Source organism: Peromyscus leucopus, chromosome 17 (genome assembly GCF_004664715.2).
Source record: "Peromyscus leucopus breed LL Stock chromosome 17, UCI_PerLeu_2.1, whole genome shotgun sequence".
Classification (NCBI taxonomy): domain Eukaryota; kingdom Metazoa; phylum Chordata; class Mammalia; order Rodentia; family Cricetidae; genus Peromyscus; species Peromyscus leucopus.
Window position 1 is genome coordinate 3,869,286 of NC_051077.1, and position 25,393 is coordinate 3,894,678.

The window sequence follows — 25,393 nt, forward strand, 5'->3', positions numbered from 1 at the left end:
TGGTCCACACATCTGTGGGGGCTCTGAGACGTAGTTAAAATAGTTAAGGCAGTTGAGTGCTGTGATACTTGTATTTCAGACAGGAACTTTTTTCTTTATCTTCAATCATGAGAGGGTAAGAAGCCAGCCCTGTCTGTCAAAGTTGACTGACTTTGGCCGATCACTCCCCATCCTCCCTACTCCAGGCGCCCCCTCCCCACCACACTTACACACAGAGCCAATGAAGAGAACAGAGTATAAAAACAGAACTCTGTGCCAACTAAGAATTAGGGGATTGCTGGCTTCACGTGCCATATAGTTTCCAGTCTCACTTGTAAACTCAGTGTTTAGCCTTTCCTTCAGGGGAACAGACATAAGCCACAAAGTCACCAGTGACTCCGGGTGCCAGATATACAGAAGCAAAGCTAAGATGCTTTCCTCTCAGAGAGTAGTTTGGGTCTCTAAATACTTCCATCCTTGAAATGTAATTCAAAGACTTCAGTGAAGGACAAGCCTTGGTCAGAAGCACACCATCATAAGGAAACGTAGACAAAGTAGACTGAGTTATTTTTTCCCTTCTTTATTTATAAAGAACACAACTCTGACAAAGAGTCCACTAACAACAACAACAACAGTAACAACAAAAACGGGGCAGCAGCAGGACCCAGTTAGCCTGTCTGTGGCCCATACTGAGGGGCCACTGGAACATTGCCTGGGACAAGACATTTCACTGAAAACACAGGAAACAACCCTTGATCTGGAGAACACACGAGTTCCCACAAGGCAGAAAGTGACACTTAGTCTTCAGCATCATCGAACTGTCCTGTTTCAAAGACCATCTTTGAATAATGTGGTATCAGTGGAGGTGGATGGTGCCAGCTGGGGTCATACATCATGTCTCCTTGTGGGGCACAGCACACCCAGGGTTTAATCTCTTGAGAAATGCTCCCCTGGATGTCATCGGCATCTGCAGACAGACAGTTTCAAAAGACAGATTAGAGAAAGGGAAAGTGAACCTGGATAGCATTAAGAAAAAAATGTCACAGGGAAGACCTGCAATTATCTTAATAACAGACAGACACACCTCCTTTCCTGAGGCAATACAAACAAGGCGTTCTGAACAACCCATTTATCCTCCAAGTTCTGAAGTGAAAAGGAAGAGGACAAATGGCTAGCAGAGTACTATTGTCTGCACAGCTCAGCTCAGGGACTTTAGGAGAGAATTTCTTGTTAAAACAAATCGATGCATTGTGGAGCCAGTGGAATTTTTTTTTTAAATGTAAAAAAGCAGAAATTCCAGACCTGGACCAAAGATGAGGCTGAGCTCATGTATGTGACCCTACTCCCAAACCACATCTGCCTTTAGGGGCAGCGTGAAGGAGTCTGAGCAGCTGTGGCTCAGCCCTCAGACACGCCCCACCTACCGTAAGGATTCCCTTGGTCTGCTTTCAGCTCCAAGTCCCAGTCCTCGCTAAAAAGGTCGGCAGCCTGTTCCATGGGCGGTCCTTCGGACAGCTCCCAGGCATATGGTTCCCCATCAGCTTCCTTTTCCTCCACAGCAAAGCCTTCCTCTTCCAAACCTGGGCCCTTCGCATGGGTAGCAATGTCGCTAGAGATGCTCTGGGCTCCACTGGCTATAAAATCAACAAAAGAAATTTTTTAAAATTGTTGAAAACTGGATGTCTGCTCATGGGGTTAGAAATTCTCTGGTAGCCTTCTTCTAAGAGGGAGTAACAATCTAGACGTAGCTCTTTAGTGACGTGAGCACTTACACTCCCAGGGTTTAGTTTATATTTTAGAAATGGGGTTGATTATTATTTTTTTTCCAATAAGATGTTTGTCTTAAACAAGGCCATTAAGTACAGGGGCCTTTGCACAGGCAATATTTTCGGGTCATTTACAAGTCAACAAACCCCAAGGCCTCTGGCAAATGATGTATTTTTATAATTCAAGCCTGTTGTACTTTCTTCTTTGAAGCTCGTGAGAAGTGGGTGCTTGTACAAAGGGAAACAGAGAACAGGCCCATCCAGTCCCCACGATCTTTCTCCTCAACTCAGGGAAGCCCCACAGCAATGAGACAAATGGACCTCCAAGGCCCAGAGCCCTGTGGTGATCCCAGGGCTGAGGTAAGGAGTAACCAGCCTGAAAATAGCTGTGGTGCTAAGGTTGTCGAGACGATAGTCTTATAAAACACACGTGACATCACTGAATCCGGTTATCTTAGATCTGTCCTGCCAAATACTAAATGTGTGTGCCACTGAACCTTCATCCAACTGATTCCTCAAGAACTTAAACATGGAACTATGGCATGCCCCAGCAATTCCACTCGTAACAGTACACCCAAGAGAACTAAAAACATCCCAGACCCCCCCCCCCAAAAAAAAATGTTCCCTGCAGCACCATTCACAGTCGCAAATGTCATCGGGAATCAACAAAATGCAGTCTACCCAACAGTGGCACTGTTCAGCCAGATGAGCGATGGCTGCTGCCATGTGAATGGACCTTGGAAATGTGCTAAGTTGAAAGAAGCCGGACACAAGAGACCATGTATTGTATAATTTCATTTACTGTACATTCGCTTTGCTTGTTCAGAACAGGTAATCATTGGGGGGAAAGGCTGGTGAGTAGTTGCTCAGGAACTGGAGAGTGGAGAGTGTTTACTCACAGGTACAGGATTTCCTTCCAGGGTCATGAAAATATTCTACAACTAGTGGTGACAACTGTGTAACCCTGTCACTGGCCTGAACACCCCCAGACTGTACACTTCAATACAGCCGAATGGTAAATTTACAGTACTTCTCTTTCGCCACATTTTAAGACTTTATTATGTGCCTTGAGTTTCCCATCAGTAAAATAGCAACCAGGTTGTTGTGCGCTTATTTAGGGAAAAAAGGAAGCACTAGGAACTGTGCCTGGCATACAGCAAGTGCTTAGCACCTGCCAGCTGCTACGATCACAGCCATCCCATGCTTCATCTATCGACCAGCACTAACCATCAGAACTCTCTTCCAGGATACATCAGTACATCACACATGCTCACTATAATTACACAGTGGCTAGTGCATTACACACCTTCTCCCTCAACACTAGGAAGTATTATCACACCATTTAAAATTACAGAGGGGCTGGAGAGATAGCTCAGCGGTTAAAAGCATTGGCTGCTTTTTCAGAGGACCCAGGTTCAATTCCCAGCACCCATATGGCAGCTCACAACTGTAACTCCATTTCCAGGGGATCTGACATCTTTACATCAACGCACATAAAATAAATTAAAAATAAATAAATAAATAGAAAATACAGAAAGGCTAAGTGACTTATCTAAGGACGGAAAGTTCAAGTCCAAGGACTAAAACTGGATCTAGAACTGAAACAAGCTTTTCTGGCTACATGCTCTGTGTGTTTCTCACTAACTCAAGTTGTTCCTCCCAGTGAAATAGGGTGGTTTGGATCCATACCAAGTCCAGTACTTCCTTGAAGCTTCCAAATGAAGGGTCCCTTTGAAACAGTTGGCAAAGGAGGTAACTCACTGGCAAAGAGGACTGGCTAGCAAGAAAAGGTACGTAAGACAAAGAGACTACGCTGTCTTCTCTCCATCTCTTCCAGCGTCCACCCCAGTCTCTGCCGTCTACTTGCCTAGTCGGTCCATGGCCATCTCAGTCTCCGTCTCCTGCCCGGAGAGGTCAGCTGCGGCAAAGCCAGCCTGTGGAAAGAGAAATCATTACCAGGAACTTGGGTCTCTGGGACATGTCATTACCTTGAAGCTCTGAGCCGCCCACCCTCCCACAGTGCCCCTCCCACTGCAGCCAGGCTGGAGAGAGCGGGGAGCCTGTGGGCATCACCCCAGCAACCTCCCCCCAGACCACTGGGAACTGACAGCGGCCGGTTTTGCTCTCCTCCTTGGACCCTCTTCGGAAGTCTGGGGACCCTGGAGCCCATCTGGACAGCTCCTGATCTCAGGTCTGCGTGTAAACCCTTCCCTCTGCCATTATTACCTCTCTAGCCTCCTCCCTTTTTCTTGGCCAGCACTGGGAGCTGTTTCCTGCACCTGCTACTTCTCTGCAAACCTTCCCCCTTTCAGTGACTTAACCTCGTATCTAACAGCTCCTTCTAACAGTGTCTCCCCAGGGGTGTGTGGGGAACTAGAGTTTTAGTTCCTAAACACTGGAACCATTCCAACTAGGTCATTTTATGCCCCATTATTTCAATGTTCCCAAAACTACTGACCCCAAGATCGCTCTCCAGTTAATGTCCACAGCTTGGATGGTGAGGCCAGACTTCAATCTTAGCCCTGCCATGTGCTCAGGGCATGACCCCTGGAAACTGGGGGGGTGGGGGTGGTTCTGACCTTGCAGGGGCCCTATGTTGACAGAACATTTAGGAAGACACCAATACAGGCTGGAACTGGAGCTCAGTTGGTAGTGTTTGCCCAGGGTGCTCAAGGCCCCAGGTTGATTTTCCAGCACTACACAAAACCAGGCCTGGTGGTGCGGGCCCGTAATCTCAGCATTTGGGAAGTGGGGTTGGGGGGGGACCAGGAGTTTAAGGTCATTCGTGGTCACAGAGTGAGCTCCTGGGCTACATGAGAGCATCTCAAAAACTATAATTAAATAAAGGCAACAACAATAACAAAATCACCTGTTAGATTGCAGAAAAGTAACATTTGACTTAAATTCACTTTATTTTTAAAAAATTTTTATTTATATACTTATTTATTTACATATATTTGCGTGTGTGAGTGTACCAGGAGGTGCTGGGTCCCCTGGAGAGGGAGTTATAGATGCCTGGGAACCAAACCAAACTCTGTAAGACCACCCCCTAGCTAGCTCTCCAGTCTTAAATGGACATTTCATCCTACACTTGTACTTGGCACACACCCTAATCAACATTCATTATCCAGTCATGCCTGGACTTTTAATGATTCCATTCCGCCTCCTGTGGTCAGTGATACCCCAGAACAGCAGCTCACTGCCGCCCCCCACCCCAAGGTGTCAGACCTCTTTCTTGAACTCCACTCCTGCTCAGTCGTAAAAACGGCAGTCACTACTCTACCCCACGCCTTTGTGGGCCCGCCACAGCCATCCACAGCCCAGCAATGCCATTCATATTGCCTCTCACGTTCACCGGCTTGCTGAACACAGATCTCTTTCTGTGAAAGGCCTGCTCTAGGACCCAAGCTCCAAGGCCATTTGCCTGGCAATTTCTGACCTCCAGGCCCTTACTGGGCCACTACCCTCTATCTAAGAACATCCTTTCCCGCTCCACCCTGACACAATTAGTGCCCTCCTATTCTGCAGAACGAATTTTCTTTGCGAATCTATTGCTACTGTTGCTGCAAGTACCATCTTTGATGCGCAAGCAAGCATTCCATTCACACATGCAATTAGCATATACGTTGGGTCAGGCACAAGGCGTGGCTTCTGGTGAATAGGATGCCTACAGTCAAGCTCACTGTAGAGGTGGACGCCGAATAAGGACCGGTCATAGGAAAAGGCTGTATTGTGGCCACTTGCAAAGATGTTTCTGGAAACCCCGTGTCACGGGGGCCTTTCCATTTCATCAAATGGGAAAAAGCACCGGTGGCATCTGGCGTCCAAGGTCAGTTGCACACCCCCACCACTGGCCAGAGGTCCTCAAGGTAATAATAATAATAATAATAAAAAATCCGTTTCCTCGCCGCTCCCACCTGACCCCGGCCCCCAGCTCCACCTTCCTTCCTTCCATTCACTCCCACCGTTACCGGCCAGGCTCGGCGCGTGCTCGCGGGGCCCGGAGCGAGCGTTGCCCGGGTGAGCGGCCTCTCGGCAGCGCGCGAGCCCCGCGGCTGCCGGCCGCCCGGCCGGCCCGGGTGGTGGCAGGTGCCCGCGTTCCCCCGACCCCGCGGCGCTCACCTCCGCGCTGCGGACCTCCCGCGCACTTGGCTCGCCGGACCCCTGCCCGCTGGCCGCCCGAGGCTCCATGCCCCGCAACCCACAGCCAGGCGCCCGGGACGCTCCGGCACGTGACGGCCGACGGGCGGCGGAGCGGGCCAATCGGCGAGGCGCTGCCACCGACGGGGCGGGGCGGCGCAGGGGCAGCGGCGCCGGACGACACGCCCACCTGCGTCCAGCCGGGACCGCCGGCTCCCAGGCTCTGTCTGCGGTCCAGCGCTGGTTGGGAGCCCTAGGCCGGACTGGGCTTTCTTCCCCCGTGGCAGTATTAAATGACCGCAGTCTACCCCGGGTCGACGCCGTCAGAGCCACCGCAGCTCCATTCCTTTTCGCTCCACCCCAACACAGGGTTTTCCAGATTTCAGGCTGCCGCTGGACTACAGCATCCAACAATGAGTGAAGGAACTCGGCAGCCTGGATGGAGACTTGCCACCTTGGCTTAATGATCGTTTTTGAAGTCAATCCATTAGGAGGCAGGATAAACGACCAAAACAACGTAACCGCCCCGTTGTGTTATCGAAGTCACAATCTGTGCTCCAAGTCAGCAATGTGACTACGTTGGATAAGTCTCCATTTCCTTCTTTCCACGACTAGTTTGGCTATTTTTATTGGCTTATTAAGTATGGGTAGCTGGACCTGACTCGAGGCACAGGTTGTTACCCCGGAGTTCAGTAACAGTTGGGCAGTAGAAGTTGACCAAACCTCCATCTTTCAATGGGCAAAGTCTCCAATCTGGTTATTTCCCGGTTTCTTCAGAGACATAAGTCAGCAGCTAGCCGTGGATAGAGTGCACATGTGTGTGTGTGTGTGTGTGTATGGATGGATCTAAATAACCCAGCTGTAAAGACAGCCTTTACTGCCTCCCCCAGCACAACCTAAATTCAACAAACCAGTTCAAGGCATGGTTACCAGGAAAGCTGGGATTCCATGCTCATCAAGTCACCTTATAACATTGTTTGGAACACAAGCCTCTTCATCTCCCTTAAATAGTATGTTGTTTGTAAACGACACAAGGCATTACACATTTTTTTTCAGGTAAAGTTGATTCATAATATTTCATTCTTTTTTCTTTCCATAGTCGTTCCTATAGAGGGAGGAATATGACCAGTTAATGTGTGTTCTGTTCCATTGTCCTGTCTTCAAATCTAACAGACTCTAGGTCAGCGCTGCCCAAAGAATCTTCTGCTATGATAAAAATAAAGGCTCTTTATGTGTGCTGTCCGCCACGGTAACGGTGTGTTTACTGAGCATTTAAAATACGGTCAATGTGAAAAGAAACTCAGAGGAGGAAAGCCACCAGCAGATCTACCCAGCTATGAAGCCTGTGGGCCACAACAATGGCCAGCAGGGCACAACGACCCTCGGGGAGCGGTAGTGGCCTGCATACCTTGGCAGTAACCAACAGCTCTCTGATTGGACCCACGATCTGCTCAACAAAAGGGACACCATGCTTGGTACTGGAAACCCAGCCAACTGCCCAGCATTAGTGAAGTCGTGGATCTTGGAAGAGAACCTATAACCACCACCTTATTAAACCAGCACAATACTTAGCTACACTCGAAATATCTGTTCTCATAGCCACAGGAAAGTACAGTTTTCATCCCTCATCAAAGAAACTCTTTGCAACAGACACAAGCCATTACAGAAAACCACAGCCAATCAAAATGCAGGGTTTCGGAGCCCAGTCCCAACTGATACGCGTCCAACACAACTCCCACACCTAAGGCTCAGGGGTCACCTCAGAAGAGGGAGTGGAAAGATTGTGAGAGGCAGAGAGACTGAAAAGTTTTCTGTGAAATTGTGTTTCTTAGGAATGTCAGACGCCACATCCATAAAGCTTCACCAACCTGACTGCCTAACCACGAGCTGCACAAAGATGATAGGTATAGACACCCTAAGGTAGATCCATGGGGAAGACCTCACAAGGCCTCAACCCTACACAAAGAACTACAGGCAGCTAAGGAATGTGGAGAGTGGGAGAACGTGTTCCCCAGGGAACGGCTCACTATTGGTTATCCGGTACTAAATGGTCTGCCCTGAAAGCATTTACATGCAAGTAGCATTACATAGACTGAGTAGATTGTATTTAGGTATATACACACACACACACACCACCACCACCACCACCACCACCACAACCAACAACAATAATTAATGAAAACAGAGGCCATGAATTTGGAAGAGAGTAAGGAGGGGAACATGGGTTTGGAGGGAGGAAAGGGAAGGGGGAAATCATGTAATTATAATCTCAAAAAATGATTTTAAAATGACATCACTTTTCACTTATTAAAATGGTAAAAGTAAAAAAAAAATGTATACTCAATGTAGTCAAGGATGTTGCCCCTTCCATACATTGCTTGGAAAAAGGAGCAAACTGGCAATGTGTATCAATATTCTTGGTTACATATTTTGGTCTAGCAATTCTGTCAAATGTGATTTTTTTCTAGGAAAGCATCAAGGAAAGTGACCAAAGATCAAGAAAAATCTTTACCAACGGCATTCTTAACAAATATTAAAAGTGACAAGGTCCAGCCACAGGATAAGTTCTTGTATAATATTAGTGGGACCAGCCTTAATATTATACATCCCAGGGGCTCAGGAGAGAGAACTACTAATGGCGAGGACTATTTTCAGGAAATAGAATCTCAGCACACCAAGTTCTATAGTCCACTTGCTTTAATTCCTCTGGCATAACATCCTTTATACACAGCTTCAGTTCTGTTCTCGTGCCTAGCTCCTTTCTTGCCTGATTTCCCTCTGTTCCCTCTTAAGTTCTATCTTAATTCTGCCTCAACTAGGTCCTTTTTCACCTTGTTCTTACCCAGCTAGGGCTTTCCCATCTGACTCTTCCTCATCTTCCATCTCCTTCCTCTAGTACTCTTCTAGCCCTTCAATCGAGTTCATCCCCATCTCAGTTTGTTCTTCTCAAGTTCTTACCAATCTAGTTCTTCCATTCTCTTTTTTTCTTCTCTCCCCGTGCCCTGAAAGTCCTGGTATATAAAGCCAGGCTTCCAGGGTCAAACGGAGGGATGATAAGAATCACATTGAGAGGCAATAACCGTTAATTATCATTTGCAACCCCAAAGGGAAGTAACCAATGGGGAAATGAATTAACTAAAGGCTAAATTCAGGTAATATCTAAGAAGAGGGATCTTATGTGCTCAACTATTAAACTCTTAAATGTGATTAGTAGAAAATGTTAAGAATCTATAGGTTGCTAGGTCAATGGGAGAAAATAGAACTGTCTTCTTTTTTCCTGTGGCTCCTATCTGTCCAAGCTATCTGCTGTTTTTCTGCAGGGTGGGGGAAAGTGTGCTCAGTCGCTAGGCAACTTGTATACAGCTAGATGCCTCTGGTGATAGTTAAAGGGAGATCTGGAACTAACTAGAGGTAAGGTTTGGGAAAGCAGGAACTAAAGCTTAATTGGCACATCCGCCAGGCCTTCTCAAATGGGTAGCCTGGATGCTTAAGTCTGTTCTTAGAAAGTACGGAGGTATCTCTGATAAAGTACTTTCCTCCATCTGTGGATGGACCTGGCCGGATGCTGCTAATGATAATTACAGGGAGGCTTGAACTGGGGTTCTGGCTGAGCATAGCTGTCAGCGCAGAAGGTTATCTAAATATTCCTAGAAGTGGTTAGGTAAGGAGTTAGCGGTCTATAAAGTTAGTAAGGCTATAAGAAAGGAGGGTCCGAGCTAAATTGTATAAAGCTATTACTTAACATCCATCTGACCTAGGTGGTGTCTCCTTGTGGGATTTACCTTAAATCAGGAGACTTTCATGTGGACTGTTATTACTGCTAATCCTTGAAAGTAGCCAAGGGAGATATCTGATTCCAGAGAAAGCCTTTCCTAAGGCAGTTCTCCAAATACCTGGAATGTGTATGTCCAGGGAGTGATCAGTCCACACTGTTAGCCCTTCTTAGGGAAAAGTCAATTGGGAAAACTTTGAAGACACACATGATTTTCATAACAGAATACAGCTGATATATAACAAGCCAAGTAACACCAAAAACTCCTTGGGATTTGGCTTCCTCTGGAGGAATTTCCTGATCCCTCCAGGTAGTGACTTTGCCATAACCAGCTGATTTTTTATGATGTATTTCTGCGGCCTGCAGCAATAAGTCATCACTTACTTTTATGATGGAATATTTTGTTTAGAAGGCATGAGTGTTTTTAACGTGTGTGCATGGGTGTGTGTGTGTGTGTGTGTGTGTGTGTGTGTGCTATGTGAGTTCTTGTGTGTGTGCATGTGTGAAGAGGCTGGAGGTCACAATAGGGTGTCTGTCTTAGTTACTATTTTATTGCTATGAAGAGACACTATGATCAAGGCAACCTCTTATGAAAGAAAGCATTTCACTGGGGGCTTGCCAACAGTTAGAGAGGGTCAGTCCATCACCACCATGGCAGGAAGCATGGCAGCGGGCCCGGGAAGCATGGTGCTGGAGAAGTAGTTGAGAGCGGCATCCTGATCCGCAAGCAGAAAGATAGATACACTGGGCCTGGCAGGGGCTTTTGAAACTCAAAGCCCACCCCCAGTGACACACTTCCTCCAACAAGGCCACACCCCCTAATCTTTCCTTAGTGACTAAGCGTTCAAATCCTTGATCCTATGAGGACCATCTTATTCAAGCCACCAACCACAGGATCTTTATGGCTCTCCACCTTAAATGTGACAGCATCTCTCACTGATCATGGAGTTCATTGATTAAGCAAGACAAACTGTCTAGCAAGCCTCAGGGACCCTCCTGCCTCAGTCTCTCCAACGCTCTGTTACCGGTGTGCCGGGCTCTTCATAGGGCTACTATCATCATTCTTGTATGGTAAGCATTTGCTTGCTGAGCCATCTCCCTAGCCCCTAAGAGTCTTCAGTGATTTATAGAAACAACATATTGGTTTTCTTTATTTTAATTTTTATGCGCATTGCTGTTTTGCCTACATGTATGTCTGTGTGAAGCTGTCAGATCTTGGAGTTGTGAGCTGCCATGTGGGTGCTGGGAATTGAACCTGGGTCCTCTTAACTGCTGAGCCATCTCTCCAGCCCGAGAAACAACATACTGTTATGTGAAACTTTTTTATGTATAATGTTCTGCCTGTATGTATATGCCAGAAGAGGGCACCAGATCTCATTATAGATGGTTGTGAGCCACGGTGTGGTTGCTGGAAACTGAACTCAGGATCTCTGGAAGACCAGGACCTCTGGAAGAACAGCCAGTGCTCTTAACCTCTGAGCCATCTCACCAGCCCCAGTAAGTGAAACTTCATGCTAAGTAAAAACTGCATTGAATGTTGCTCCAGTGACGGCACGATGTTAATAAGTTAAAGGATGGAATTCAAACGGATGAATGCTTCCTCCATGCTATCAGAATTCCCTTCTCTGCTGTGTCTAAGCCTCCCCATGAGGCCCTTCTTTAACTGCTCCAATCTACTCCTCTCCGGTGCTCTTCTTTTATTGCCAAGCCTGTAAATGTAAACGGCCCTTTGTGGATCAGTCCTTGGGATAAACAAAATACACTTTACACTGTCTACGCCTTCTTCAAGGATGCCCCCCAACACCTCCATTTCTGTTGTTTGAACCAGATCTCTTGAGATATTTAGCTGTCTTGCCAATTCCCAACTCCCACCCCTTAAAGTTTTCCTTCTTTTCTATATGCGATGAACACTCAGCTATTTCTTGAATGACTGAATGATCTGAAAGAACCAATCCAAGCTGGGCAGCAGTGCTGCATGCCTTTAATCCCAGCACTCGGGAGGCAGAGCCAGGCGGATCTCTGTGAGTTCGAGGCCAGCACCTCGCCATCCTCTTAAACAGGTTTCTTAACTAATACATAAACACTGTGAGGTTTTCGGGAGAGACAGCTCCCCCCACCTCCCCCCGGCCAGGAGCATGTGCTGCAGAGAGCCTGGGTTCAGTTCCTTGCACTGACAACGTTGCTCACAACAGTCCCTTGTGCCAGTTCTGGGGATCTGACACCCTCTTCTGACCTCCTCGGTCACCAGGCACGCATGTGGTGCACAGACATAGATGTGAACCAAACACTCGTGCACTTAAAAGAAACAACTCTAAAAGGATTAAAATGAAATTTACACACATTAGTGAGGTAAGTGTAGTATTTTGATACAGGCATATATTGTATCACATTTGAATCAAGTTACGTATAACTATCTACTCTATTTATTTATATAAAAAATTTCACAGTCCTTTCTTCCAGCTGTTTTGAAATGCACGCTACATTTAGAACTTCTTAACACAATTTGACTGTAATCTAGTACCCAGTAACTCCATTTCTGCTCCTCCCTCACCATCTACTATGACTAATGACTGACATTGTTCACCTTTTCCTTATAACTCTTTCTTGTAAAGAGAACCAAGCCAAGCAAATCTTCCATACAGAGTTTTGAAGAGAAGAACCTGTGTACATGGGCTTGTGGACAGCATTAGAAATAAAATTATGTCGGCATTCATATGCACAAAACAAGGGAGGAGCCAGCGTGATGGCTCAGCAAGGAAAAGCACTTGTGACCGTGGCAACCCAAGTTCAATAGCCCTACAGTGAGATGGGAACGGAGACCAACATCTGCTTGGGCTACACGAGACCCTATCTTTTTTGTTTCGACAAACATTAGAATTTTTATTGCTCCTTGGCATCACTGGGTTTCTTATGACTCGTCTTCTCTCGGTTACAGTCACCCACCTTTATTATAAACCGGTGGAAGCTGAGAGCATTCACTAATATAATGGCTGAATGAACTTGCTTGGCACAAGGAACAGAAATGCCCAGAGTGAACATTTTGAGATGAAAATGGGAAAATGTTAGTGGCCTGAAGTGCGTCCCAAACCAGGGTCTCAGCTCTGGCCCCTGCTGATCCTAGAGCATCACTGCTCACCTCTCACAAGTGGGAGACCCTTAACAAAACAGAAGTATACCAATAAATAAAACTCTCTCTCTCAAATAAATCTTAGAAGAAGCAAGCCAACATTAAAAACAAACAACCACAATTGAGTGTTACGAATGCATCTCAACCCTCTGGTTCGTCACTATCCGTTAGGTGTTCGAAGGGGAAGGAGATCCAGAGTGAAGTGTCAATCATAAAAGCACATGACTCAATGGCATCGAGAAAATTCCTTCAGTTGAGAACGTGAGCTGCTTCGTGGGAAACAATATTTGAAAGTCTGAAGGATGAGGGGGATCTAAATAAACAAATAAGTGGAAAAAGTTCTACTCACCACAACCAACAACTTCTTCCTTTCTAATCTGAATTCTGGCACATAGTCATTCTGTCCACCTTAAACTGTTACGGCAGAGTAAGGCACACACCCTAGTAGGTGAGTGTTAGCAAGCTCTTTAAATCGGACGACGACGACGACGACGACGAAGACCTGAACTTCAACACCTCCTCACCTGGAGAACAAGGATAAAAATACCTCAGTGTTGTGGAATATTAATTTAAGATGTGTTACATCATTTACGCTGTGGAACATTTGTTTAACAATGCAAAGATGCGTTGCATTCTCTTATGTTGTATTTATTTTAACTCTCTGAAGCTGTGTGACTTTGCCTGTGTAAAACACCCACGTGCAAGGAGCATAAAGCAGTGAAAGCTTGAGTTTGGGTCACTTTTTCCTTTTGTCTAGTCCAGGGCCCCAGCCCAGGACACAACTCTGCACACTCCTGAGCTGCGGCTTCCCACCTTAGTTAACCTAAGGAAGACAACTCCCCACAGATGTGACCAGAGCTTTGCCTCTAAGGTTATTTCAGACTCTGTCAAATGGATAATTAACACAGACCATTATGTATGTGCAAATTGTTTAAAACTGAAAAAGATATTTCGGCCTGGCGCTGCTGGCACACGCCTTTAATCTCAGCACTCAGAGGCAGAGACAGGCGGATCTCTGTGAGTTTGAGGCCAGTCTGGGCTACAGAGCGAGATCCAGAACAAGCTCCAAATGCTACCCAGAGAAACCCTGTCTTGAAACCTCTATCTACTCAATATTTATTTATATAAAAAATTTCACAATCCTTTCTTCCAGCTGTTTTGAAGTGCACGCTACATTTATCTTCAAACAAAGTTTTTTGTGAAACATGTTCTTGCTGGAGTATTGAGTACAGTGGCAAGTAACAAGAGAATCCTGCCTCAAATAAGGTGGAAGGTGAAGACCAACACGCAAGATTATCTTCTAATTTCTACATGTTGGCCAGGGCACAGACATGCTCAAACTCACATACAAGCATGCACCATGTACAAACATACATGTATGCATGCGTACACAGACACACAGACACACACAGACACACACACACAAACACAAGTAACCCACATATGACGCCAAAGTTAGAAATGTAAGGATACATGGGGCCCAGTCAGTTGGTAGAACGTTTGCCTAACTTGCATGAAGCTCTGGCTTGGATCCCTAGTGCGACATAAGCTGGGCGTGGTGGCACACGCCTGTAATCCCAGCATTTAGGAGGTTAGGGAGGTAGGAGATCAGGGTTCCAGGTCATCCTTGACTACCTAACAAGTTTGAGGGCAGCCTTGGCTACCCAAGACCCTATCTCAAGACAAAACAGAAATATAACAATATAAAACCATATACACCCATGTAAATAGAATTACAGTATGGCTGTAGGAATGTGATAGATTGCAAACACACCTGCTTTTTTTCAGATCTTCTAAAACTTCCAATCCACCTGTTACCGCCTCCCAAATGCTGGGGTTACAGGTGTACACCACCAGACCAGATTTTATTCAGTCTTGGAAGTCAAAGCCACCCTTCCTGTGAGTTAGTCAGTCAGTCTACACTGAAGCTGCAGCCTCCACCCCTGCACTTGGGTTTTTTGTGCATCAGTGTCTATCTGAGTCATCCCCATCCACCGTCCCATGGATTCCATTTATAAAAACAGAAACAGGGGCTGGGCCGATGACTCAATGGCTAAGAGCACAGCACTGACTGCTCTTCCAGAGGATCATGGTTCCATCCCCAGCACCCCCATGGTGGCTCACAACCGTCTGTAACTCCAGTTCCAGGGGATTCTGGCTTCTGAAGGCAGCACTACGTTGTAGCCAGACCATAAATAAATCTTCAAACAAAGACAAAAAGCTAAACAGAAACAGTAACTGAGTGCCCGTTTGCTTCCTTCAGCAGACGAGACAAGACAAACGGCACGGAAAGGGGCGGCAGCATCAGTACTTTAGGCATCCTGGCAAGGAAGGCCTGTGACAGGAGACTTTGAGTCAGGTGTTCCCCAGGGAGAGCCTTGCACCCCTCTGCCTGATTACCATTCCTAAAGGGAGAGGGTTGGACTAAAGGATCAGAAATAGTCACTTACCTTTTGTTTTATGTTAAGACAGGAGTCTGGCTCTATCGCCCAAATTCAGTTAGAAATCTGGATCTTCCTGTCTGTCTGGGTTTTCCAAGTGCAGGGATTCCAAGTGTGAGCCACCACACTCTGCTTGAAGTAGAAATCTGCACTGAATTATAACAAGGTTTAAAAATAAGCGCTGCCGTAACATAGAAACTCCGAATCCATTTTCCCGGACAAGAAATGCCTAGATCACTTACTTGCTTCTTTTTGAACATGATTTTCCTGAAAAAGAAAAAAAAAGACTAAAGATAGTTTTCCTATAAACTAAAGGATGAAATGTTTTCTTCTACAAGGACAGAAAGCCTTGTGCAGCTCATATACATATATAAGCAAACACCCAGGCCACTCTGTAGCAGACAGTTTCATGAGGACCCCGCTGCAAATCAGTGCAAGGAATGGGACTGGCAGTGGGCCATTCCCCTGCCTCACTCAGTGTTTAGTCACCCTAGCCACCCCTGAAATAATCTGGCCTATTCACATCTCTTCCTCTTCTCTTCTTGCTCATGTTTAGAATCTTTTGGTTTGTTTTTTTTTGTTTGTTTGTTTGTTTGTTTTTTTAAAGATTTATTTATTTATTGTGTATACAGCATGTATGACTGCAGGCCAGAAGAGGGCACCAGATCTCATTATAGATGGTTGTGAGCCACCATGTGGTTGCTGGGAATTGAACTCAGGACCTCTGGAAGAACAGTCAGTGCTCTTAACCTCTGAGCCATCTCTCCAGCCCTTGGTTTGGTTTTTTTGAGACAAGGTTTCATTGTGTAGCCCTGACTGTCCTGGAACTCATGCTGTAGACCAGGCTGGCCTCAAACTCAGAGATCCGCCTGTCTCTGCCTCCTGAGAGTTGGGATCAAAACCATGCACCACCATCACCTGGCTCATGTTTAGAATCTTAATCCAATTATATTTCAGGGCATTTTGGGAGACCAATAATTCCATTTCTAAGAATATATTCTAAGGAGCCAATTTCCAATATGGACAAACAGTATTTCTACTTCCTGTGTACAAAGGAGTTATGGCACATTCACAGCTTGTTATAACACACAGCTGTTTTGGGTGTTGTTCTTTGAGACAGGGTCTCCCAACATCAGCCAAGCTTTCTCAAATTCCTGCATTCAAACAATCCTGCTGCTGGCTACCCCAGTAGCTGGTACCTGGGACTGACGGTGTGTGTCACTATGTGACTCCATATGACTGTGTCTAATGAGTGACTCTTGGTTTATTTTTGTTGTAGTAACTCACTCTGTAGCTTAGGCTGGCTTTGAACTCACAAAAATCCTCCTGCCTAAGCCTCTCGGATGCTGGAGTTACAGTTGTGAGACAAGATGACAGCCGTAAATGTTCATCAGAATTCTTACTGGAAGGGGAAAAGGACAGGCAAATGTCCATTCACAAACGTAGTATACACAATTGTGATTATGGTGTAATCTCAACCATATAAGACGTATCTCAAGATGATATAAATAGTGCTTTTCTCCTTGATAGGATTACAGTGATCAATAACAATAAATTCTTAGTTATCTCCTCTGACAACAATGAAAATGAATGGCTTTTACTGCTTATAAAAAGAAAAATCAAGGAAACACAATGTTTTTTTTAAGAGTCTGAGGGCACTTCCTTACATACTACCTATGATACACATCACCTGGTACTGAAGGGCTGAGTGCAGGCAGAAAGACTAGACGTGGTTTCAAATGTGAAAACTTTTTCACCCACCTCCAGCCTGTATTATAGCCTAGAAACAACTTGAGAAACAAAATTCAAGTATGTATCCATCAGAGTTACTATGATGAAAACCTTGAGGGCTAATATAGCCTTCTACATCTTACAAGAAAAGAAGAGAGCCCGGCAGTGGTGGCGCACACCTTTAATCCCAGCACTCGGGAGGCAGAGCCAGGCGGATCTCTGTGAGTTCGAGGCCAGCCTGGTCTACAGAGTGAGTTTCAGGACAGCCACCAAAACTACACAGAGAAACCTTGTCTTGAAAAACCAAAAGAGAGAGAGAGAGAGAGAGAGAGAGAGAGAGAGAGAGAGAGAGAGAGAGAGAGAGAGAGAATTTGTTAAGAAACTCCCAGATACCAAAGCCCTCTCCTCCATGCCACTTGGTAGTGCTTTGGGGACACCTGACAATGATATACACAGCTTCTGTTATGCAAGGCGCTGAACCAGGAGCCAATATTTCACACATTGCTTCCACGTCTTATTGGACCTTTGGCATTTTTACTCCACTCTGCCCAAGAAATCTCGAGGGCGGAAGAACCTGCTCAAACTATAAAATGTCAGAAAGTAATGCTCTGAAGACGTATCACTGTAAAGACAGGTTCCTCCCGAGACAATCAAATATGGCTTCGCTTCTAGTCTGTGCTGATCAGGAGAGGATTCTCACTGCCCTGCAGGAAGGGCATGTCAACCTTCTGGCCGAGTCACACTGAGTGACACCGGCCTGATACTATTCTTAGGTCCATCCTGGTTGCAGTTCTCTTTTTCGTTTGGTTTTGGTTTTGGTTCTTTTTCTGAGACAGGATCTCACTGTGTTGCCTTGACTGTCCTGGAACTCACTCTGTAGACCAGGCTGGCCTCCAACTCACCAAGATCCTTCACCTGCCAGTGACAGTTCTTTCGAGGAGGCCCTGCTGCCACCGAGACCCACACCTACCCAGCTGTGTCTGCTGTCTGGGACCCATAACACACGTAACACCAGCAGCCTGGGCTATTCGTCACAGGTGTGTCAGAGGCAAGCACAGACGAGCAGTGAAGGTTTCCCCACTTTACCTTCTGGAGAACTTTCCTCCCACTAATAAAAAGACCTGTAATAACTCAAGGTTTAGAACACTGGTTCTCAACCTGTGGGTCACAGCCCCTAAGAAACCTCTGTCTCCAAAAAAATATTTACATTATGATTCGTAACAGTAGAAAATGACAGTTATGAGGTAGCAATGAAGTGATTTTATGATTTATGTTGGGGGTCACCACAACATGAGGAACTGTATTAATGGGTCGTAGCATTAGGAAGGATGAGAACCACTGGTTTAGAAGTATTTTTTAAATTAAAGTTTGGGTTTGTGATCATCTGTGGATGCGAGTGAAAATAATATTATACTAGTAAATGTAAACTAAGCAGACCAGGAAGTTTGACATAATTTAGTAAATTATCAGAAACAGGCTATGAAATGGAAGTACATTCAAATCTTGACCCCTGAAGCCATCATCACTTAATATTCTTATTTTTCTTTTTAAAAAAATATATATTTTATCTTATTTTTATGTGCATTTGTTTTTTTTGCCATGGATGTCAGGGTCCCCTGAAACTAGAGTTACAGACAGTTGTGAGCTGCCATGTGGGTGCTGGGAATTGAACTCAGGTCCTCTGGAAGAAGAGTCAGCACTCTTAACCTGAGCCGTCTCTCCAGCCCCAATATTCTTGTTTTTCAAATTCTCATGAAACATCCCACTGAGTTCTCAACATTCAGTGGCTCTTCCAGCCCAAAGTTTCCAAGTCCTTCAACAAGTCTCCCAAAGCATGGCCAAGTCTGTCACAACGATATCCCATGCTGCTTAGGGTTTCCATTGCGGCTGTGAAACAGAGTGACCAAGAAGCGTGTTGGGGAGGAAAGGGTTTATTTGACTGACACTTCCACATCGCTGTCCATCACTGAAGGAAGACAGGACAGGAACTCAAACAGGGCAGGACCTGGAGGCAGGAGCTGATGCAGAGGCCATGGAGGGGTGCTGCTTACTGGCTTGCTCATCATGGCTTGCTCAGCCTGCTTTCTTACAGAGCCCAGGGATGGCTCCACCCACAATGGGGTAGGCCTTTCTCCATTGACCACTAAATGAGAAAATGCCTTACAGCTGAGTAGTGGGATTTGCTCCTCCGATGACAATGGGCTATAGGACCCAAGGGCAGCGATGCTTCTTGCCATTGTACTTGACTTCTTAAAGGAAAAGCGAGAGGGGTCACAAGCCCCTTCTCCCTTCTCCCTGGTCTGATCGAACTGCCAGGTGAATTGACTCCTGGTCAGATCAGAGGATGACTTCAGCTGTCTACTCCAATAGGTATTCAAGAGTATATTTTCTCAATTTACATCTTTTTTGTTGTTGTTGTTTGTTTTGGACAGGGTTTCTCTGTGTATTTGGTGCCTGTCCTGGCATTTCCTCTGTAGACCAGGCTATCCTTGAACTCACAGAGATCTACCTGCCTCTGCCTCCCGAGTGCTGGGATTAAAGGCATGCACCACCACCTCCAGGCTCTCAATTTATATCTTAATTAATCCCTATTATTCATTAAATAGACTCACATAGATTGATCTTAACACAGCTGGATCTTGTGGAGGCATTCCCTCAAATGAGACTCCTGCCTCTGATAACTATAGCTTGTGTGAAGTTGACATAAAAAAACATTGAAGCCGGGCGGTGGTGGCGCACGCCTTTAATCCCAGCACTCGGGAGGCAGAGCCAGGCGGATCTCTGTGAGTTCAAGGCCAGCCTGGGCTACCAAGTGAGCTCCAGGAAAGGCGCAAAGCTACACAGAGAAACCCTGTCTCGGAAAACCAAAAAAAAAAAAACAAAAAAAACAAAAACAAAAAACAAAAAACATTGAAGTATAGTGGATTAACATGTATAGATTTAAAACACTAACCCGAACCTTACCCTCTAAACCTAAGTCAAATCATAATGCAGAACCCTAGCATAAACCTTAATCCCTTGCTCTAATCCTAAGCACAACCTTACACGAACCATTAATCCTAACTCTAAGCCTGAACCTAATCTTGACCCTAACTGTAACCCTGTCTAAACCTAACTCTGAAATTAACCCTATACTAACTCTAACCCACTGGAACCCTACCCCTAACCTCTAATCCTAAATCACTGTAACCCTAACCCCTAGCCCAGCCCTAACTCTAACCTCTAACCCTAACACTAACCCACTCTAACCCTAACCTCTAACCCTAACTCTCTAATTCTAACCCCGACCCCTGCTAGAATACAAGTTTCCAGAATTAGATACGTTTTCGGTTTTCTGTCTTTCCATTGCTTGCTGTGTTCTTTTCATTTTTGTGATTAAATAATATTTCACCTCATCTGGGTGTATCGTAGTTTACCCATTTTTTTTAAATTTATTTATTACGTATACAGTGTTCTGTCTGCATGTATGCTTGCAGGCCAGAAGAGGGCACCATGTGGTGCTGGGAATTGAACTCGGGACCTCTTGAAGAACAGTCAATGCTCTTAACCTCTGAGCCATCTCTCCAGCCCAGTTTACCCATTTTTAACCAAGAGATGTCTTCATTGCTTCTGAATTTCAGCCATTCTGATTAATGCTCCCATAATCAACCTAATGCTTTCTGTGCAGATATTAGTTTGCTCGCAACTTGTTTACATTACGAACAAGGATATGATTGCTGGATCTTATGGTGAGAGTTTGGCAAAAAAAAAAAAAAAAAAATAGGGACAGAATTGAAACATCAAGTTTAATTTATAAAATAATCCAGGTTTTTTTATTTTTTTAATTTAAATTTATTTTATGTGCATTTGTGTGAAGGTGTCAGATCCCCTGGAACTGGAGTTACAGACAGTTGTGAGCTGCCATGTGGGTGCTGGGAATTGAACCTGGGTCCTCTAAGAGCAGCCAGTGCTCTTAACTGCTGAGCCATCTCTCCAACCCCAAATAATCCAGTTTTCAGAGCAAGACTGGACACCCTTTGTTTTACCTGCCTTTGTCTATCCATCAGCTAGTGGGTAGGGGATGGCATGGGAGCCCATGAACGGAACAGGAGAGGGGGCTATGAAGTGTGTTTGAGAGGATCCACACCACATGGGTCTGTGCTCCTCTTATGCAGCACACTGGCCAACTTCCACTCCTGGGAGTGCTTTTCCTTTCTTAGTAAGTGTCTTTATTTCTAGTCTAAGCACGTGTCTCTGATGCAGTCCCTTTCTCTGGAGTACAGGAGCTTGAGGGATCACTGAATTGAGATTCCCCTAAGCATCACTGGGAACCAGGACCCTCCTCACACTCCATAAAAAGACCCCTGGACACTCAGTAGCTGATTTTCCAACTTCGTAAACTAGGCATCAGACCACAATGGTGGGCGCACCAATTGAGCACAGAGATCCGTATTTACAACCCTAACACAGGTCCCTTCTTTTTCCTCGCTGACTGAGTAACAAGGCAGGTACAATCTCTTACGTGCCATCCAGGTCTTAGCGTTCCCTCTGCCACTCGTTTATTTATTTCTTGACGACCACTATGCATGGATTCATCTCTGTGTTTTATATGCCGCTTATGTTAAAGCTGATAGCCATATGACATTGTCCATCTGCAGGCAAGCTTTGCCGTTAATAATCTTTTACTCTAAATTTTTTGGGTTTTTTTTTGTTTGTTTGTTTGTTTTGTTTTTGTTTCTTGGACAGGGTTTCTCTATGTAACCTTGACTGTCCTGGAATTCACTTTGTAGACCAGGCTGGCCTCGAACTCACAGAGATCCGCCTACCACTGCCTCCCGAGTGCTGGGGTCAAAGGCATGCTCCACCATTGCCTGGTTTAATTTTTAGTTTTGATGGTGAAGAGGGTATTAGTGGAGTTTGAGCTGGGATAGCCAGTTTGGCAAGCTGCCAGTAGGTGGCCAGCGTTTCCTGCTCTTTGGTGGCTCTTCCTAAACTAACTGAGTATTTTGACTTAGAAATGAACCATTCTATTTCATTTCTTGCAGACATTTCCCCCTGACACTCCCTATTCTAGCTGTCTGACCATTTATGTCAAAAGACCACCATGCTTTGTTCTTCCATACTGGGACATTTAATCAACCAATAAACATTTCAACAGTAGGGGAACACGCTCTCAGATACAAAGGATCAGAAAGCGTATCTCAGAAGGGAGGGTTAGCGGGTGGGTTTCTTCCCGACTCTCACGTGTTGCTGTAATGCTTGTCTGCCAGAAGAGGTGCCTACTGTTCTCTGACGGCCTGGACCTCTCCTGATGTTTTGTGCATTTAGGTGAGTTCTGCTTGAGGAGAGCTCTCTCTCCAGTGATCACAATAGTTGATTATTGTGAAGCTGGCAACCCCTGGCTACCACACTGGCAGCTGACTCACTGTGTAAAGTGCTAATTTTAGTAATGTCTTCTATGTGTTTGTCCTTCAGCATTGAGATCTTTTCTGTCTGGAGACATCTCAGACCTCGGGCACCTCTGACAACAGATTCGTGTTGGGCTCCTCCACCACAGAGCACAGATGTGCTAATTTCACTCCAGGAACGTCTTTGGTCTTCTAGTCCCAGAACTGCAAGATAATAAATATGTTGCTTTAAGCCATACAGCTCACTGGGGGTTATTACAGTGGCCACCGGAAACCAACAACACATCGCTCAACGGTCTTCTCTTCCTTGACTTATTATCATTATTACATTATCATACTGATCTGTACATGAGACAATAGGTCAAGTACGAAAAGACATCTAATATCTGCTGATCCTCAAGACAGTCAAATCCAAGCACGTTTCTGAGTGTGCCCAACACCAAACCATTCTGCGAATTATAAAAACAAATTATGGTTTTTCTCCAAGACTTTAGACAAGGTGTAAGAACTGCAATCCTATTTTACATCAAAACCATATAAACATGCCCACCAGGCGGGTGGTGGTGGCAGGTGGATCTCTGTGAGTTCGAGGCCAGCCTGGTCTACAGAGCAAGATCCAGGACAGGCACCAAAACTACACAGAGAAACCCTGTCTCAAAAAACCAAGAACAAAAAAAAAGAAACATGCTCAGAATTTGCTTCTTCTCAGTCTCAGGGAGGAAGCAGGTGTCACAGTCCTGTGAGGACAGCAGAGAGAAGTCTCCCTCCACCAGAGTGGCTTGTTGGTCTGGTCACACTGGGTTCTGTCATCTAAGAATGGACCTTATAGTCATCTTTGTCCTATAGCCTCTCTAAGAAATAAAATTGTTTCTGAAAACACATTTCCTGGAGATTTAAAGACTAGTGCTGAGGAGAGAGCTGTGAGCTGTTTGAGAAGAACCGTGGCCCGTAAGCCCAGTCATCAGCAGCTAATGTTGGTAACTACAGAGCTATGAAGAGCCGTGGCTGCCCCTCCGATCCCCTGCTGTTCTAAGAAGGTCTGTGGGCATGACTGCCCCTCCGATCCCCTGCTGCTCTAAGAAGGTCTGTGGACTTGGCTGCCCCTCCGATCCCCTGCTGCTCTAAGGTGGGTGGACATGGCTGCCCCTCTGATCCCCTGCTGCTCTAAGAAGGTCTGTGGGCATGGCTGCCCCTCTGATCCCCTGCTGCTCTAAGAAGGTCTGTGGACATGGCTGCCCCTCCGATCCCCTGCTGCTCTAAGAAGGTCTGTGGGCATGGCTGCCCCTCTGACTCCCCGCTGCTCTAAGAAGGTCTGTGGATGTGGCTGCCCCTCCGACCTCCTGCTGCTCTAAGAAAGTCTGTGGACATGGCTGCCCCTCCGATCCCCCGCTGCTCTAAGAGGGTCTGTGGGCATGGCTGCCCCTCCCATCCCCTGCTGCTCTAAGAAGCTCTGTGGGTATGGCTGCCCCTCCAACCTCCTGCTGCTCTAAGAAGGTCTGTGGGCATGGCTGCCCCTCCGACCCCCTGCTGCTCTAAGAAGGACTGTGGGCATGGCTACCCCTCCGACCCCCTGCTGCTCTAAGAAGGACTGTGGACAGAGGGTAAGGTGCTCTGGCCTTGTCACCTAGTGTGGCGCATCCCTGCTGCTTCTTTCCTCAAGATTCAGTCACTATAGTAACAGGCTGGACGGAAAGATGGCTCTGGCATCGATTTTGCTCGAACACACACCACCGTTCAAATGTCAGCCCAATGCTTGTCCTTTGGTGGGACAGTGCTGTTCACCAGAAAGGCAGCTAGGCATTTCCTGTTTCCTAGCCTCGCTAAGGAGAGAGCTCACCTACATGTGCATCTGCCTACATAAAGCTACAACGTGCTAAGATGTGCTGATGGCAAGTATAATAAAAACATTAAAACATTACTGAACTAATTATGCAGCTTTGTAGAGGGGTCCCATTCCACACTCTCTGATTTTTCTTCCTTCTGACCCTTGAAGTTTTTGTGGTAAATAGAAGGAAAGTGCGGTCATGTTCCATGAAGGGGGAGGACCACCCCCACCCCCTAACAACGGCACCAGACTTGGTTCTTAACTGAGGCTGCTTTCCACAGAAGTTGTTCAACCTCCATGCAGCGCCTCACAGAACCTCGCAGAGCCTCGCAGAGCCTCGCAGCCTGCTTTGAACAAAGTCTAAAGCACTTGAGGGCAGAACGCCCACCCCCAGAACGCCCACCCCCAGAACACCCACCCCCAGAACACCCACCCCCAGAACACCCACCCCCAGAACACCCACCCCCAGAACTCCCACCCTAGCTCATTTCCTCTTTCTGCCCCAACTGGAAGCAGGAACTGAGCAGCAAGCACACGGAAAGCCATTATCTGGGATACCTGGAAGGTAATCGCAAGGGCTCTTTCTGACTCTGTGGGAGGGTAGGCGCCACCCTGACACTCGCCATAATAAAAATGCCGCTCTCCTAATCCCAGGGCAGCTGCCTTCCTTATATGGAGCGTGCGTGGAGGGGACAGAGATCTCTCCTCTGACCCGAGATTAAATTGCTCGTTACACGTTCTGCACATTGCCCAGGTGAAAGCCCTGAAAAAAGAACCAAAGTTCACACTTTGCATGCAAAAAAACATAAGCAAATTCCCTCTACTCAGTGTCCATAGGGAAGTGATGTCACCTGCGCTCAGCAGTGTCCTTGGCACGGTCCCCCATTACCCTCATGTGTTTCTGCTTGAGTTCTCTCACAAGGACTAGCCCCTGACGGTTCCATTTCTGCCTACGTTTGTATTTTGTTCCTTTAAAAGGCCTTTTACACATTCCCCTAACCTGAATGTCTGTTGGTTTCCTGCTAAGAGGGCTACTCCTAAAAAGGCAGAGTTCAACGTGTGACCCGGATCTCTTTGTATTCCATTTAAGGAGCTGTCTGGTTGGTCACACATCCATTGGTACTATGACATGACCTCATTGGCATAAGCATGTGCATTTTCACTGAACTGTGTCCACCTCCTCTTGCGGAAGGGAGAAGGTCAAAGGTGACATCAAAGCCAAAGC

General features: G+C 46.1%; 1 protein-coding gene across 1 annotated transcript; it reads right to left on the reverse strand.

The window, feature by feature from the left end:
* Positions 1-542: 542 nt before the first annotated feature.
* Coprs (coordinator of PRMT5 and differentiation stimulator) lies at positions 543-5,986 on the reverse strand. Its single transcript, XM_028881236.2, has 4 exons — positions 5,868-5,986; positions 3,613-3,679; positions 1,404-1,613; positions 543-946 (listed from the first exon to the last, which is right to left on the reverse strand). Exons 1-4 carry the CDS (start codon positions 5,934-5,936, stop codon positions 777-779), a joined length of 516 nt encoding a protein of 171 aa, XP_028737069.1. The 5' UTR covers positions 5,937-5,986; the 3' UTR covers positions 543-776.
* Positions 5,987-25,393: the final 19,407 nt, after the last annotated feature.

Bases quoted from the DNA above. Each gene is read 5' to 3' on its own strand.
- Coprs (XM_028881236.2), bottom strand. From the start codon at position 5,936: ATGGAGCCTCGGGCGGCCAGCGGGCAGGGGTCCGGCGAGCCAAGTGCG. The intron at 3,680-5,867 runs GTGAGCGCCGCG...CTCTTTCCACAG, and splicing joins GGGAGGTCCGCAGCGCGGAG to GCTGGCTTTGCCGCAGCTGA. The intron at 1,614-3,612 runs GCAAGTAGACGG...TTGATTTTATAG, and splicing joins GATGGCCATGGACCGACTAG to CCAGTGGAGCCCAGAGCATC.